General features: G+C 43.6%; 2 protein-coding genes across 3 annotated transcripts in view; one reads left to right on the forward strand and one right to left on the reverse strand.

The window, feature by feature from the left end:
* Nucb2 (nucleobindin 2) overlaps window positions 1–18,274 on the reverse strand; it is a 37,349-nt gene that overhangs the window by 16,439 nt on the left and 2,636 nt on the right. Inside the window, exons 1-2 of one of the 2 annotated variants that reach the window (XM_057778871.1) lie at window positions 16,489–16,557; window positions 14,607–14,772 (exon numbers count right to left, since the gene is read on the reverse strand). The gene's annotated coding sequence lies outside the window, so the exon portion shown is untranslated. Of the gene's footprint in view, window positions 1–14,606; window positions 14,773–16,488; window positions 16,558–18,274 lie in introns of those variants that run through there. The other variant, XM_057778870.1, reaches the window with a different exon arrangement.
* Window positions 743–1,144, forward strand: LOC130879917 (60S ribosomal protein L31-like). Its single transcript, XM_057778742.1, has one exon. The coding sequence runs from the start codon at window positions 752–754 to the stop codon at window positions 1,142–1,144; it is 393 nt and encodes a 130-aa protein (XP_057634725.1). The 5' UTR covers window positions 743–751.

The raw sequence follows: 18,274 nt of genomic DNA on the forward strand, positions 1-18,274 counted from the left end.
AGGGTGGTGGATATAAACATTGCCTGTCTAATGTCACGTGAGGAATCAACACTGAAACCCTGTGCTTACACACCTGTGACATAAAACCAGAAAGGGGGCATTTGTGGAAAAGGGAAGGGGGCAGCGGGGAGCACACAGAAACAAAACACAATGAAAATGTCATAATTAAACCCATTATTCTGTACACTAACTAAAAACGTGAAAGGAAAAAAGAAACCAAGCTGCGTGGTGATGGTGCATGCCTTTAATCCCAGCACTCAGAAGTAAGCAGATCTCTGAATTCGAGGCCAGTCTGGTCTACAGAGTGAGCTCCAGGTCAGCCAGGTTCACACACAGAAATCCTGTCTCGGGGGGGAAAGAAAGAAAGAAGGAATGAAGGAATGAAGGAAGGGAGGGAAGAAAAAGGGAGGGAGGGAGGGAGGGAGGGAGGGAGGGAGGGAGGGAAAGGGAAAGGAAAAAAAGCAGAAGAGGCAGGAAAAAAAGTTAATTACCAAATGCTCAATACAAGAGGCTACAGAAGTTGCTCAGTAGTTAAGAGTACTTGATGCTTTTCCAGGAGACCCAACTCAGTCCCTAGCACCCACATCAGATTGCTCACAACTGTACAAAACTCCAGTTCCAGAGAAAATTCTGGCTTCCACAGGCATGCATGTAGTACACAAATACACACAAGTACAAAACATCCATACACATAAAATCAAAAATAAATAAATCTTTAAAAACAAATAAAGTAGAGCTTGGGCCCGGCAGAATGGCTCCCGCAAAGAAGGATGGCGAGAAGAAGAAGGGCCGTTCTGCCATCAACGAGGTGGTGACCCGAGAATACACCATCAACATTCACAAGCGCATCCATGGCGTGGGCTTCAAGAAGCGTGCTCCTAGGGCACTCAAAGAAATCCGGAAATTTGCCATGAAGGAGATGGGGACTCCAGATGTGCGGATTGATACCAGGCTCAATAAAGCTGTCTGGGCCAAAGGAATAAGGAATGTTCCATATCGTATACGGTTACGTTTGTCCAGAAAACGTAATGAGGATGAGGACTCACCAAACAAACTCTACACATTGGTAACTTACGTGCCTATTACCACATTCAAAAATCTACAGTCAATGTGGATGAGAACTAACCTACTGAATCTCAAATAAAGTTGGAGAACTGCCAAACAAAAACAAAAACAAAAACAAAAAAAACAAAAAAAAAAACAAAGGGCTGCAGAGCCAGTGAGCAGTCAAAAGCACTTGTGCTGTTCAGAGACATCTCACAAGTTACAGTCACCTGCGCTCCAGTTCCAGAGGATTTGGTGCCCTCTTCTGGCCTCTGTCAGTACAGCATGCAAATGTACAGACGAACAAAGATAAAATATATAAGTATTAAAAATAAACAAACAACAATTTTTTTAAAAAGTGGAAAACCAGCCAGGCTGGCAAGATGGCCCAGTGGGTAAAGGCATTTACTAGCAAGGCTGACAGCCTGCGTCTGGTTCCTGGGACCCATACTGATGGCAGGAGAGAACTAAGCACTGAAAGCTGTCCTCTGGCGGCCACATATGTCCCATGATGCATATGCACACTAAGAGAATGAATGAATGAATCTAAAAAACTAAACAAAAACAAACACAAAAAACAGCCAGGCAATGGTAGTGCATGCCTTTAATACCAGCACTCAGGAGGCAAATGTAGTAAGTCTGAGGCCAGCCTGGTCTAAGAGAGTTCCAGGACAGTCGGAGCTATACAGAGAAACCTTGTCTCAAAACAAAACAAAACCATAAACAGCCAATATCTGCTTTCAAATAAATAGGTCAACAAAATACCAAATAGGCCAAATATGGTGGCACACTCCTGTAATCAAAGAACTCAAGAAGTAGAGGCAGGAGGATTGCAGCAAGTTTGTTGCTAGCCTAATCTACATACCAAGTTCCAGGCCAACCAGACTATATAGAAGAGACTGTTTCAAAAAGACAGTAACAAAAAAAGTGTGTGTCTATCAGGTAGGATGCTGAAGAGGTTTCTGTAGTGTAATGATTAGTATGCTCAACTCTCACAAATAAGATGTCAGAGGCTAAAACAAAAGAGCGAAAGGTTTCAAATATTTTGAATACTGACGTTTTATTCCATTTTCATAACTATTCATAGCTCTAGGTCTCCTGAAAGAATCAGAAATGATTACTATCTGACACTACATGAAGGCTTTTGTTAGGGGTCAGATCAAGAATAATGCTAAGAACATGCAAAGCATGGAGAAAGGCGTACAGAAAACAGAAACGGTACACAGAAGTCACAGAGCAGGGCTGAGACCTGAAGTGACTGACGCCTAATTGGCAGGCTACCTGTGAGCAGCTCCTTGGAAAAAATGCAAATTCCCAGGCCTATGCAGACCTTGTAAACCAGAGACCTGGGAAGAGCCCCACAATCTCTTTTATCAAGCCCTATAGCTAACTCTGAAGCAATAGAAATCACTGCCCTTCATCACATCACCTTCATCTACTCTACTGTTTAGAATGTTGATCTCCAAGGTAGTTTGGGGACTGGGGGTGTAGCTGAGCAATAGAGCACTTGCCAATAGAGCACTTGGCAAATATGCACAAGGCCCTGGGTTTCATCCCCTGCACTAGGGGAGGTGCAGCCTACTGATCCAAATGTAGTAACAGAAATTAATACCTAACAGTAGGGCATAATCAAATTTATATCTATATTCTTCTTCGTTTCCATTTTTGAATGTGGATGGGGTGTGTGCACGTGGTGGCCAGAGACCTCACAAGCTGTCCACCTTGTTTTCTGAGACAAGGTTTCTCATTGGGGCCTGGAGCTTGCTAGGTAGACTTAGGGGGATGGCTAGGGATCTACTTGTCTTCACTTCCCCTTTGCTGTGATTACAAGCATTTGTTACCAAGCCTGGCTTTTTATGTAGGTTCTGGGAGTCAAACTCAAATCCTCATTCTTGCACAATGAACACTGCCAACTAAGCCATCTCCCCACTGCCCCTTAGGTCTACACTCCAGTGCTGGCTGTGACACGCCCGTAGCTGTGTCATCACAAACCAGCCACAGAACTTCTCTAACTTGGGGCATTTCTCTAGACCTCACTATTCATCCTTTATTGAGATAAGGATCATGTGGACCAGGCTTGTCTTAATTTTCTGTGTAACCAAGGATAACCTTGAATTCTTGTTTCTCCTGCCTCTTACAGGCCTGGACCACCACATCCAGTTCAAGCTCAGTATTCTTTAAGTTTATAAATCCCACTATCAAATCAGTGGGTGTCAGAGGCTGTGGGAGTTGCAGCAGGTGACAACTAGTGTCCAGATGTCAACCCACCAGAGGAGTGATTCTCTGATGGAGGAGAATCCCATCCAGGCAAGGCCTACGGGACCACTGATTCAGGAAACCATTGCTCCTGTCTGTAACTTCACATGGGCAAAAGCAGCTATGGTGTCTCCCCAATACCTGCACCATAGTATATGGAATCTCATGATTGCATCTCAATCTTATGGGCACATATATCCCTGGGTGGTCAGGAAGATGACTTCTCATTAAGCACTATAACTTTAATATATAGAAAATATACTAGGATATGCTTCATAACTAGATCTATTGTCCAACAAGGACTGTAAGACACTTAAAAGCCTGCCTTGTTCTTTTAATTAGACAAACACAAGGAATCAACAATTTCTCCCCAATCTAAGACAAGCTACATACAATTAGCTCATTTTCACTCAGAGCAAGTTCAAACTGGACTAAATGTTTCTGTATATGGATCATAAGTTAAAAACTTTACAGATATGCACAACATCTGATTGGCAGATGTCTACCAAGGTTTATTAACACAAAGCAAGCTAAAAGAATCAGGTCAATTCTTCGCTTGACAAGTCTGACTGGTAAGACCCGACTCTCTGTGCAGATCTCTCTGTAACTTGTCTCACCTGGGCACTGTGACCCAACCTCTGGTCACAGTCTTACACCTGGAACCTTGAAACCTTGTGTTACCATGGTAAGTGGCTCGGATCCTTATCGTTTACCCAGGGAATGTGCTATGACCAATGAGATGTAGTTCATACAATTTTTTTTCTTTCCACATTAAAGCCTCCTGAAAAAAAAATGTATTTAAGCTAGATGAACAGAGAAGCAGGGGCAACTGGAAGAGAGAACTGAAACAAGGAAAAGTAGAAAGAATTAGAACACAGAAGAAAATAAGAGGACAGAAAATAGACAGAAGAATAAAGAACATGACTCGGACAGTGCATGTGTGAATTTCTCCCATAATCCCTCAGAGAACTTTTAATCTCAGTTTTGGTTCGCTGTGAACTTCTTCCTCAAATTCTGGAGGTGGCTTTGAAGAGCTGGACTCTCGGGCTACAGTTAAGTGGATAAAGCAGAGGTCTTTTCTGGCACCTAATCAGAAATAGCAATAAAACTGATTGTACTCAAACCAACTGTATAAAACTACTAGGTTCAACAATTTACAAAAACCTTTAAATTAAACCTCTACTTGAACAGGGCTCATGGAGCAAGCCTAACATTATACTGGTAAAGCAAGAGGCCTGGGTACCAGTGCTCGTACACAAAAGCCAACCGCAAGAACAGCATAGGATGACTACCAAAGGAAGTTCCTATCGAGAGACAACTGGAAAAGAGGTAAATCCAAGAAAATGCCACACTCTGGAAACAGAGGCTCTGCCCTAGCTCCTGGCTTGCTTTGGGTAGACAAGAGCGATGTGTAGGCTGAGAAGATGATGGGCCTGCATTCATTCATTCTGGGTTCCTTTTCAGTTTCACACGACTAAGACAATTCATCATGATAGACCATTCAAAACCAGAGGCTATTTTGCTCTTTAGTAATTTTGAAAAGTCAAAGATTGATATTTTTTTTAAGGAGAAATCTGTGAGTTTAAAAATCAAATACAGGCCGGGCGGTGGTGGCGCACGCCTTTAATCCCAGCACTTGGGAGGCAGAGGCAGGCGGATCTCTGTGAGTTCGAGACCAGCCTGGTCTACAAGAGCTAGTTCCAGGACAGGCTCCAAAGCCACAGAGAAACCCTGCTTCGAAAAACCAAAAAAATAAAAAAAATAAATAAATAAAAATAAAAATCAAATACAATAATAAATACAATCAAGAGCAAAAAGGGCATATGTTATACAGGCCAGTCCAGGTAAAATGCCCCCAATACGAAAATCCCGAGAGAAGGAAATAATCACTGCTCAGGGCGGAGGGCATGGGAGAGGGAAGCAGAAGTAAAGGCTACTGGGGAAAGGATTTATTTAGTGGGAGGAAAATTTGTTAAGGCAGATCGAGGGGATAGCTGTACAACATTAGCGTGCACTAAACAGCAGTCAACTGAACACTTTAAATCGAGATAGATTGTAGCTCAGTATGGGGATATATGCCGTAGGCCAGTTTCTGGAGGCTAAAGCAGAAAACCTGTTAGCTTGAGGCCAGTCTGGACTACACAGTGAACTCCAGATCAGTCTGAGCGACACAGTAAGATGGTGTGTGGGTGTATGTCTATGTGTGTGTGTCTGTGTGCATGTGTGCCCGTGTGTGTGCCTCTGTGTATGTGTGTGTGTGTAAATTACATGATATAAAATCATTTTTCAATTTTACAAAAAGGAATACTGCAAAAAGTTCCAGCTAAATGTTTTTAATGTGAAGAAAAGATAAAATTTGTAACCCATGCTTGGCATCTATACTAGCCATGCTTTATAATTTTGCATTGTCTAAATTTTATATTCTTAGCAATTTCATCTTCTGTTCTGTCACTAACAGGAAAAAAAACATGATCTGCTTTCTTCATAATTGTCTTGATAATTCTTTTAATTTTTTTTTTTTTTTTTTTTTTTTGGTTTTTCGAGACAGGGTTTCTCTGTGGTTTTGGAGCCTGTCCTGGAACTAGCTCTTGTAGACCAGGCTGGTCTCGAAGTCACAGAGATCAGCCTGCCTCTGCCTCCCAAGTGCTGGGATTAAAGGCGTGTGCCACCACCGCCCGGCAATTCTTTTAATTTTTATTTAAGCATGAGGTTATATAAATTTAAGATCTTCTAGCCTTTTACTATTTGAGTGACTTTGTGTCTCAGGTCACCTTAGGCCAATTTTATTTGAAACCAGCACTGCTAAGCCAGTTCCATTTCCTATTTGTGTGCTAATAGATAAGACATGCGTGTACATACACATACACACTGTTACATACAGCTGACAACCTCTGCCCCTTTTGTTTTTATTTATTTATTGTGTCTGTGTGTGCGCATGTGCCTCCATAAACGTGTGACGGTCACAGAACAGCTGTTAGGAGGAAATTCTCGCCTCCATTATGCAAGTACAATCTTAACCTTCTTTTTTTAAATTTTCTTTCAGATTTATTTATTTTATGAGTGTTTTTGCCTGCATGTATAGCTATGTACCACATCCACATAGCGCCTGAGGAGCTCAGAAGAGGGAGCTGGATCCCCTGGAACTAAAGTTACAGACAATTATGAGCTGCCATGTGGGTTCTGGGAACCAAACCTGGGTCCTCTGCAAGAGCAACAAGCGTTCTTAACCGCTGAGCCATCTCTCCAGCCCCATCTGCCTTCTAATTCAAATATGTCCTGTTTAAATTTACTCAGATTACTGATTCTGTACCTATCAACTTAATACATGATTCTTTAGCTTGATAACTTAGAAATCAGGGACTGCCTTTCAGTTAACTGAAAAAACTGATTGTCCAGGCGGTAACAGCAGCACGGGCTTTACTATCCGAACGTCATACACTTTGTTGCAGGCTTTCTTACTGGCATGACCTCAGACTTTTCACATTATTGCTATATCTTGTTGGTCTGCTCAGTGCTGTACATCTGTGATCAGAGCACTCAGAGGGCTGAGGCAGAAGGACTTGAGAGGGTTTAAGGCCATCCTGGGCCACAGTCAAGGGGCTGCAGGCACAGTTCCATGGTGGAGTGCTTGCCTGGCACACACAGAGCCCTAAACTCAATCTCCAGGCCTACAAGGGAAAAAAGGGTTATAGTCTGGCATTCAAGTATTCTTCCATAAGCAGAGGAAATGAAGCGGCTGGGTGAGGCAAACACGGCTGTGAGAGGAACAACCTGACCTTCTCGTTTGTGGGCACTAACTGCTTTACCAGACGGTGGACAGGAAGCTAGCACACAAAGTCGTGTTACTCTACATTGTGAGACACAACAGAGTTCCCTACGAGGAGCCTGAGCACAGCCGAGGGCAGCAGAAAATGACCACAGGCCCGAAGTGTTTTCCCGGGTACTGGCTGATGTGACAGACGTGCCCACCACTAGGGCGAATGTCAAACTGTCAGCAGTGTCCCCTAACACGGAGCAGATGTTTCACAACTTCCAGCAATGTGGCTGAGAACAGAACTCAGGGGTAGAGTGTTTATCTAGCATGTGTCCGGCAAAGGGCTTGATCCCAGAACCGCAGGACGAGGGGTCAAAGCTGATTTCAGTCAAGGAGAAACACTGACAGACTTCTGATGCTCTCTCACACGCCTCAAAATAGTAACGCTGAAGTGAGAAAGAGACCGGCATAGGAGAATGGGCTTTTGCTTTTTGAAACAAGGTCTTGCTATATAGCTCAGGCTGGCATCAAACTCACGGCGACCCTCAGCCTCCTAAACGTTGAGATCACAGGTACACATCAGTGCACATAAATTTTAAAACCATTTTAAAACGTTTGTTTATTTATTGCTTGTTTGTTTTTAGGTAAGCTGATATAAACAACCAAGAATGACTTTGAACTTCTGATCCCCCTGCCTCTACCTTCCGGAATGCTGAGATTATAGATGGACACTGACATGCTCAGCTTATGCAGTAGTGGGGATTGACCCCAAGGCTTTGAGGACGCTAGGCAAGCACACTGCAAACTGAGCCACATCCCAGGCCATTTCCTTCGGTTCCTGCACACTTGTTTATTGGAATGCTCATTTTATCATCCCATAGAAGATATTTCAGAGACAACTGTGAATATGTCCACAGTGCAAGCCTCTTTTAGAGAACACCAAATCCAGTGGATCCAGGGCTTGCTTCTTCTATTCAAGTAGGCTCTCTACCCACTAAACTGCATCTCCAGTCCGTGAACGGTTTTTAGAGCACTCCACTGAAGGACAATCAGAAATATAACTGGCCAAAGGCGCTGATACATTACATCTGAAACTACAAGGCAGTCTCCCACAGTTGTTACGGTGTGCTCTTGTGGGAGAGGCAGCGACACAGCTAAGAAAGAGTGCCTAAATCTGGGCTGAACGCTGAAGAACCTGACCCAACCTGCCGAGCATGTTATCTTAGCTCCTGAAGCGTTCTGACATCATGTGAGCAAGCAGGAACAAGACGCCTGGGAAAGAGCACAGATTGGCGGTGTTCCTCCACAGCTGACAGCTGTCAGTGCTTTCGGTTAACAAACCATTTAAAGAGTTTGGGGAAGAACACACAGCTGAAAGCTGTCTGCCAGCTTATGGTCACACCAAGAAAGTTCCAGCACCAAAGCGTGTGAAATGGAAGTTATAGGATTAGAAGAAACTTCCAGGTAATGGGGCCTGACAAGAAAACACAGGACTAGGGAGATGGTGCAGCAGTAAAGAGCACTGGCTGCTCATCCAGAGGGCCAAGGTTCAAGGCCCAGCACACAAACAGAGAATCCAAACAGAATCACAACTGCAGCAAAAAAGAATCACTGGACACTGCATGCATGTCATACACAGACATGCAGGCTAAACAGTCATACGTAAAAGGAAAATAAACACATCTTTTTATAAATGCTACACAAATGCTGTATGTCTAAATTAATCTTTAAAAGCTTTCAGTAAGCAAAATGGAACTGTGCATGATATGGCTTGTATGGCTGCCCCCCCCCCCGTTTTCATTGGCAGCATTATTTTTCTACATGCCATACAGTCATGAGTCCATCCTATCAATGAGACACAGGAATCTCAAATGTGAATTCTACCATCTCCTTTAGGATTTTCTATCTACTTTGCCTTTTAATATTCACTGCCTCTCATTTCTTATTTCATGTGGAGATCAGAGATAACCCGCAGAAGCTGGTTCGCTCCTTCCACCACCTGGATCGATGAACGGAACTCTGGTCTTCAGGCCTGGCAGCAGCACCTTTACCTGCTGACCCATCGCAACAGTCCTGCCTACTTCCTTCTGATCGATGAACCATTCTCGCCAGGCGGTGGTGGGGCACAGCTTTAATCCCAGCACTCAGAGGCAGAGGCAGGAGGATCTCTATGATTTTGAGGCCAGCTTGGTTTACAGAGCAAGTTCCTGGACATCCTATCTCAAAAAGTAAATAAATAAATAAAAACCCATGACAATGACAACAAAAAGAAAGGAAGGAAGGAAGCTACTTAAAACCTATCCCTCATTAGATTTTAATCTTTTCATGCTCATTCTAGATATAACTAGAGCAATTAACTTAAACATTGCTTAGGTCCTTAATAAAGACTCGATAAATGTCAACTGTTACCGTTCCAGAAGAAATGGAAAGTGTCCACGTCCATTAGGTGGAAAAGAAACGACAGAAAAATCTCCTGAAACACCAACATAATGTCAAACGTGACAGATCCATTTACAGACTTCCATCGACTGGGAAATGTATGAATGTCTCACGCTAGAGCTGAGGGAAGGGAGGGATAACCCAGTCTCCTCCCCTGACCAGGTCAGTAGGCGTGGCCATCTTTCCTTTATCATTCCTCTGCTTCCAACACAGGCCTTGAAGAAGACAATGCACCAACTGCTGACCAGCAGATGGAGCCAAATATTACAGGCTGACACTAAACTCTAAGGGAAGAACAACATGAAATCCATTCAACTCACTGTACAGTCCAGGCTGGCCTCAGATTCAAAGCACTCCTGCCTCCTCCTTCCCCGTGCTGATCTCACAGGCAGGAGCCACCAAGTCTAGTAGGATGCAGTATGATGTGACTTTTTTTTTTTTTGATTACCTTGAACTTACTATATAGCCAAGAATGACCTGATCTTCCTGCCTTCATCTCCTGAGGGTTAGGACTACAGGTGTGCATCTCCACAGCCAGTTCATAAGGTGCTGGCAGCTGAACCAGGGTCTTGGTGCATGCCGGGCAAACTCTTGACAAATAAGTACATCCCCAGCCCCATGATAAGACAACATGAAAAGCATGAGTCCAGGAATCAGAGCCTTCTCCTAGGGATCCAGTAAACCCAAGACAAACCTCCCAAGATCCAAGTCCAGAAAAAACAAGTCAAGGCTCTGAGTCACACACAGAGCCAGATTTCTTAGCTGTGAAATCACTCAAGTAGTCAAGCAGTCATCCAGTTAGTATAAACTGTGCAGTGTGTGTGTGTGTGTGTGTGTGTGTGTGTGTGTGTGTGTGTGTGTGTGTGAAAGAGAGAGAGAGGGAGAGAGGGAGGGAGGGAGGGAGGGAGGGAGGGAGGGAGGAGAGAGAGAGAGAGAGAGAGAGAGAGAGAGAGAGAGAGAGAGAGAGAGAGAGAGAATACTGTGTGGTGGCATGTGTTCACATGAAAGCCAAAGGGCTGGGGCTACAAGTACAAGGAATCCTGCCGAGCTCTTTATCTGAGTTCTGGGGATTTGAACTCAGATCCTCATGCTTGCACACCAAGCCTTCTTATCCACTGAGTCATCTTCTTAGCCCTGCCCCTGTCTTTATGAATCTTTTTCCTTCCTTCATTTTTTCTTTTAATTTTTTCCCTCCCTTAACCCTCTCTTCTGCTCTTTTTTAAGGTTGAAGTATGTTTCCTTCAAACAAATGTTTATGTGTTAAGTACCCACATCAGATATTACAACAGAAAGCAAAGATAAAGAGGACAGATGCCTCCTCACTGTGGAAGCCTTTGATATAATAAGAAAGGCAGGTGGTACAATAAGCAATTTAGAGTGGGGAAAGTTACTTTAAAAACAATACACAAGCCAGGCGGTGGTGGCACACACCTTTAATCCCAGCACTCGGGAGGCAGAGGCAGGCGGATCTCTGTGAGTTCAAGACCAGCCTGGTCTACAAGAGCTAGTTCCAGGATAGGCTCCAAAACCACAGAGAAACCCTGTCTCGAAAAACCAAAAAAAAAAAAAAAAACAAAAAAACAATACACAAAACAGCCATTTTTCTGTTAATGAAAAAAATTGAGCCGGGCGGTAGTGGTGCACGCCTATAATCCCAGCACTCGGGAGGCAGAGGCAGGCGGATCTCTGGGAATTCGAGGCCAGCCTGGTCCTCAAGAGCTAGTTTCAGGACAGGAACCAAAAAGCTACGGAGAAACCCTGTCTCAAAAATAAAAAAAAAAAAAATGGCAAATTTTATTTATTTATTCATTTAGTTTTGTAAATGTAGGTGTTTTGCCTGCATGTATGTCTATGCACCGTGTATATGTAGTACACACGGAGGCCAGAAGAAGGTGTCAGATCCCCTGGGACTGCAGTTACAGCTGGTTGTGAGACACCATGTGGGTGGTGGGGCTCGAACCCAGGTCCACTGGAAGAGCTCTTAACTGCCAAGCCATCTCTCCAGTCCTAAAAAAAAGAATTTTTTAAAACTAAGCTGAGCCCAGCATGTAGTAGGCTAAGACGTAGGGATGGTAGCAAGTGTGAGGCTAGCCTGAACTACAGAGTAAGACTGTGTCAAACCACCAAAGCAGAACGAAAGCTGAGATGTTAAAGTGGTATTCAGGGATAGACACAGTCTGATGACTCAAATGTCAAACGCCTTTTAAATCCAACAAGGGGGCTCCAAACACTGCAGATGGGAGAGAGCTTGCTTAAGAGTTCCGGGACTGCACAAAACTAGGCAATGGTGGTTCCTGCCTGCAATCCCAGCAATAGAGAGGAAGAAGTTGAAGGGTCAGAAGTTTAAGGTCATTTTCAGCTCCACAGTGAGTTCGAGGCCGGTCAGAAGTTGTTAACACCACACCTGGCCATGCCCAAGTATTAAGAGGAAAAGTACAAGAGCTTGTAAAAATGTAAACACACTTCATAGACATAAAATCTTAATCTCTCTTTATCTCCTGCCTATAAACACTAAACTCAAGAACGACTCCTTAGATCTTCCTCACTTAAAACTGCATTCCCTGAATTGCTGTTTCATTTTCTCAAGGTTGTTCATTTCAATTCACTTTACACTGAAACAATGACAACTGAACCTTGTACCCCAGGCTAGCCTCCAACTCCTATCCTCCAGCCTCTACCTACCTCCAATGTTCTAGGATTACAGCTGTGTCCCACAACACCTGACCATCTGAACCATTTAAATGACAGAATAGGGTGTCTGTAAATGTTTACAAGGAAACTTTAAAAAAAGAGTATTGTCATGTCTTGAGGCTAGGTATATGTAGAGAGGATTTGAGGAGCATTGTGAGGCCCTGATTTCAACTCTAATGCTGCCCCCAAAAATGGTATACTTAAATTATGCAAGGGCCAGTAGTGAAAAAAAAATTTCATCAACAGGTTAAAAGCTAAGTGACTTTAAACAATCAGCTCCTTTCAACCAGCAAAGTAGGCAAACAGGTGTCCAGTGTGACCATCCTGAATGCAAATACACCAAAAGGGGACACACTTATCACAGTCCCTTTGGATGACGGGAAAGGTCTCTATCGTCCTAGTGTCTGGCTTACGTAACTGCCTGCAGCTGGATAAATGTCAGCTCACATCTACACAGCCATCAGTTGCACAACAGAAATCCACTGAGCGTGTATGGGTGGTTGTTTTTAAATAACCAGAACGAACCTCCAAACAAGAGAGAGGTGCCTCTGTCATGAATCACGGAATGAAAGAAAAACAGAGCCAAGCACCCGGGCACAGGCCGGGAATCACAACACCAGAGGCAGGTTCATTCAACACCCTGGCTGTATTTTAAGTTCCAGACCAGCCAGGGCTATATAGCAAGATTCTGCCTCAAAAAAAAAAAAAAAAAAGAGTTAGGAGTAAAAAACAGAAACAGAGAAACAGTAACCCAAGAAAATAACAGAAATGCAATATAACGAACAGACTATTTCTTTCTCTAGGCAGTAAGTCAGGCCGGAGCTCTCCACCCATCATTGAAGTCACTGCCAAGGCCCCAAGCTCAGAGGTGAGAGTAGGAAGCCCCTCTACCTGAGGCAGAAACTCCTGGTCCCCACTGATATCCAAGTCATTCCTTCCTTCTCAGTGGTACAAATCCCACTTTATCGAGGGTAGTCGCACATCCAGCTATGCTTCTTTGAAGCCTGAGCTTTCAGCTGAGAGAGTCTCCAAAGAGACAGAATGCATTTTTCTTTGTCTCTCCCCTGCTGCCTGGAACCCCACTGTGACAGTGAAGGTCTGGCAGGCATCTTTGATTTTGAGAACTATGGGAAACTCAGGGGCAACAGATCAAGAACTAGGAGATTAGGTCTCTCAGACTACTTTATGAAGTCACTCTGCCTATTCTGAACTATGACTTCAAGAGATATTTTAGTGGCTAGAGAGATGGTTCAGCCCTAAGAGCACTGGCTACTCTTCCAAAGTACCTAAGTTCAGCTCCCAGCATCCATACAGCTGTTCAGAAGCCCCTGTAACTCCAGTTCCAGGGATATGACACCCTACTCCGGTCTCTGGGTCACCAGACACATACATGGCGCACAGACATGAATGCAGGCAAAACACACATGCACATAAAATAAAATTTAAATTTAAAAACAATTATTTTATAGACTAGAGAGATGACTCGGTGCTTAAGGGCACACACTACTCTTGACCTAAGTTCCATTCTCAGTGCCTATGTTGGGTGGTTCACAATGGGGATCGGATTCCTCTGGCTTCTGAGGGCACTCATGGGAACACATATGAGTACACACACGTACATGCACACACACACACACACACACACACTAAATTAATTTCATTTTTAAAAAGAAGAATGACTTTAAGCCAGATGTGGTGCTGAATACTTGTAATTCCATCACACAGAAGGCTACGGCAGGAGAATTGCTGCCAGCTCAAGGCCAGCCTGGGCTACACAGTGAAACTCTGTCTTTACTTCCTCTCTGCATCTCCCCCCATAAAGAAAGTTCTTTTAAATGAGAAAATAAATTTTGTGTGTTTAAGCCACCACTGTGTCTGGGTTATGTCTGAGTTATTTTGTTTTATTGTTGTTTGTTGTTTTTGTTATTGTTTGGGGGGTTGTTTTTGTTTTATTTATTTTTGGCTTTTTGAGACAGGGTTTCTCTGTGTAGTCCTGGCTGTCCTGGAACTCACTTTGTAGACCAGGCTGGCCTCGACCTCACAGAGATTCACCTGCCTCTGCCTCCCGAGTGTTGGGTTATACACCACCACTACCACCACCACCACCACCACCACCACCACCACCACCACCACCAGGTTTCCACTCCATCTGTTCCATGTTGTCTTCCCTCTGCTTTATTCTCCTTGGTGGCGGTAGTTGTTTTTGTTTCTCACAAAAGACAGTTCTTTTTTTTTTTTTTTTTTTTTGGTTTTTCAAGACAGGGTTTCTCTGTGGTTTTGGAGCCTGTCCTGGAACTTGCTCTTGTAGACCAGGCTGGTCTCGAACTCACAGAGATCCACCTGCCTCTGCCTCCCAAGTGCTAGGATTAAAGGCGTGTACCACCACTGCCCGGCAAAAGACAGTTCTTAACCAAACACTTACCTTCAGACAGGCTGGGGGTTTTAGCTTTTTCTTTTTTTTCTTTTTTTCACAGATGAGGCCACTGAGATCTCAAGTGGTAAGATGATCTATACAATATTAAGTCTGTGGAGAACAGGTCTTAGCTCCTTGTCCAATGTTTTTCTCTTGGAAAACTGATTCTTGGATTCTAAATGGAGAGAGAGATTAAATATAACAATGAATTATAAACGTATCCTTATTCAGTAGGAACATTACACAAGAATGCCTGCTATTATATACATAGTATACAATTAGTAGGAAAGAAAAGTATCAAATTAGCAGGGCAAGGGAGCCTGTGCCTTTAATCCTAGCACTGGAGGCAGAGGCAGGAGGAGTTCTGTAAATTTGGGGCCAGCCTGGTCTCCAGAGTGAGTTCCAGATAGCCACGGCTATGAAGAGAGATTCTGTCTTGGAAAATGGAAAAATAAATAAATAAATAAAAGAGAAGGGGGAAGGAAGGAAAAAGGAAGGGAGGGAGGGAGGAAGGGAGGGAGGGAGGGAGGGAGGGAGGGAGGGAGGGAGGGAGGGAGGGAGAGGAAAAAGAAAGAGAGAAGTATCACATTTTTATGACCTGTCAGTTTACTGGTAAAATAAACAGTCAAAGGCCAGAACAAACAGATTCTGTTTACAATGCCTGCCTAAGCAGCACGACACTGGCCAGAACTCAAGATAAGAGCATTAGTTTTTCTCACCATAGACATAGCCTATACAACATAGACTTTATGACACAGAGAATGGCTGTGATGTATTTAAATGCTTAGGGAGGGGCACTCTTTGAAAGGATTAGGTGGTGTGGCCTTGTTGGAGGAAGTGTGTCAATGGGGGTAAGCTTTGAGGTTTCAAAAACCTAAGCTAAGCCAGGCCCAGCGGCTCTCTCTTGCTGCTGCCTGTGGATCCAGATGTAGAACTCTCAGCTCCTTCCACAGCACCATCTGCCTGCACACCACCACACTCTCTACCGTGATGACAGTGGACTAAACCTCCGGATCTGTAAGCCAGCCCCAAGAAAATGCTTTCCTTTGTAAGAGTCACCACAGTCCTAGTGACTCATGACAGAAATAGAACACTGACCAAGACACAGGGTAACTTTTTCTTTGGTTTTTTTTTTTTTTAAACATTTGTTTTTATTCTATGTATATGTGTGAGTTCCTGCATGTAACATACATGTGTGCCTCCTGGTAGTCCTGGAGGACAGAACTGGAGTTATAGGCAGTTGTGAGTTACCATGGTGACAAAAACCCAGGTCCCAGCCGGGCGGTGGTGGCGCACGCCTTTAATCCCAGCACTCAGGAGGCAGAGGCAGGCGGATCTCTGGTAGTTCGAGGCCAGCCTGGTCTACAAGAGCTAGTTCCGGGACGGGCACCAAAGCTACAGAAACCCTGTCTCGAAAAAAACCAAAAAAAAAAAAAAAAAAAAAAAAAACCCAGGTCCCCTGAAAGAGCAAAGAGGACTCTTAATCTCAAGCCATCTCCCCAGCCTCAAGAGCAACTCGTTCTGTTAAGTCTCTAGCTGGGAAGTCAGGTATGGTGCTACCCGCCTGTTGATCCAGCTGGAGGGAGAAAACAGGAGCATCAAGGCCATCTTTTGCTATATGGTGAGTCTGAGGCCAGTCTGGGCAAAATGAGACTGTCAAAAAAAAAAAAAAAAAAAAGAAATTTAAAAAGTAACAAATTCTTTTTTTAACTTCTACAATTTCTTTGAGATTTTCACATAATGCATTCTGTTTCTGTCCATCTCCTCCCATCCCAAATCTGCCCCAAACCAGACAAACAAAACCAACCAAAGCAAAGCAAAAAAAGAAGAAAGGGGGATGGTCAAGGAAGAATTAGCAAATTCTTAATTTTAAGTATTTCTTTATACTTACCATGACCTTAAAACAATTAACTTGGAGATGGTAAGATGGCTAGAGGGTAAAGACACTTGTCACCAAGCTCGACACACCTAGGTCTCAGAACCCAAATGGCAGAAGAACACTGACTTCTGAAAGTTGTCCTCTGACACGGTACACATACAACATAAACAGTAAAATATTTTAATTAGCTTGACCCAGTTTGTCACAGGTCTGTCGTTGTTGTTATTCTATTTTATGTGCATGTGCCTATTTATCTTTATGTGCACAATATGCATGCAGGTGCCTGTGGAAGCCAGAAGGGGTTGTCAGAGCCTCTGAAATGGAAGTTAGGCAATTGTGAGCAGGTGTGGGTTCTTCCAAGAGCAGCAAGTGCACTTAACCACTGAGCCATCTCTCCCTGCCACAGAGATGAAAACCAGAGCATTCCAAAGACTCAAAGCCTTTTCTGAACCCCTACTACATACAAGATACACACGTCTAAGTCTTTCTATGAAGTTTGCAAAGAAAAGAAGCAAATCAAGCCCCTCAAATTTTAGTAACAGATATCTGTTTAGCCGAATGTGCAGGTTAAATTTTGTACATGACTTCAATACAACACTGGTGAGCATACAAAGGGAAATCCCATATCACAGCACAGCATATTAAAAACAAAGAAAGAGCCGGGCTGTGGTGGCACACGCCTTTAATCCCAGCACTTGGGAGGCAGAGGCAGGCGAATGTCTGTGAGTTTGAGGCCAGCCTGGTCTACAAGAGCTAGTTCCAGGTTCCGGGACAGGCTTCAAAGCCACAGAGAAACCCTGTCTCAAAAAAACAAAAAAAAAAGAAAGAGAGAAAGAAAGAAAGAAAGAGAGAGAGAGAGAGAGAGAGAGAGAGAGAGAGAGAGAAAGAAAGAAAGAGCGAGCTCATTGAACCCCAGCCTAATTCATTGGTTTGCCAGTTACTTGCACTTTCCCCACTCCTGCCCAGAAATAAAATGGATGTGAAAGCAAGAGCTCTATCCCAAGCTGGAACCTTAGTCTGTGACTTGAGTTTCTGAGCCTTGACTTTCCTAACCATAAAACTGAATGAAGCTGGGCATGATGGCTACAACCTGTAATCACAGAATTCAGGAGGACTGCCTTAAGTGTGAGGCCAATCTGGGCTACATAATTGACTTCTAGGACAGCCTGGGCTACATAAAACATGCCTTTAAAAAATTAAATAAGATTAAATTTATTAGCCGGGCGGTGGTGGCGCACGCCTTTAATCCCAGCACTTGGGAGGCAGAAGCAGGAGGATCTCTGTGAGTTCGAGGCCAGCCTGGTCTACAAAGGGAGTTCCAGGACAGGCTCCAAAGCTACAGAGAAACCCTGTCTCGAAAAAACCAAAAAAAAAAAAAAAGATTAAATTTATTACATTTCATGAATAAAATATAAATTATTTTCAACCCATTTTAATTTTTTAAACTTTTATTCGTGTGTGTGTTTGTGTGTGTGTGCATCGTGCGCACACGTGCATGCACGTGCACCTGTGCCTGGAGAGGCTAGAAGAGGGTGTGAGATCTCCTGCACTGGAGTTACAGGTGACTGTGAACTGCTGGGCATGGGTACTGGGAACCCAATACAGATCCTCTGGAAAAGTTAGCATTTTCAACTGCTGGCCAGCTATCCAGCCCACATATTATCATTTTTAAGAATTCTTTCTTTATTTTTACTTACTTATGTATTTACTTCATGTATATAGATACAAGGTCCATGACATTCAAACAGAAGTCAGAGGACAACCTGGAGGAGTCGGTTCTCTTCTTCCACCTTGCCAT

This window comes from Chionomys nivalis, chromosome 8, assembly GCF_950005125.1.
Source record: "Chionomys nivalis chromosome 8, mChiNiv1.1, whole genome shotgun sequence".
Classification (NCBI taxonomy): Eukaryota; Metazoa; Chordata; class Mammalia; order Rodentia; family Cricetidae; genus Chionomys; species Chionomys nivalis.

What these genes read in the sequence shown, in the direction of transcription:
- LOC130879917 (XM_057778742.1), top strand. Translation starts at nt 752, where the DNA reads ATGGCTCCCGCAAAGAAGGATGGCGAGAAGAAGAAGGGCCGTTCTGCC.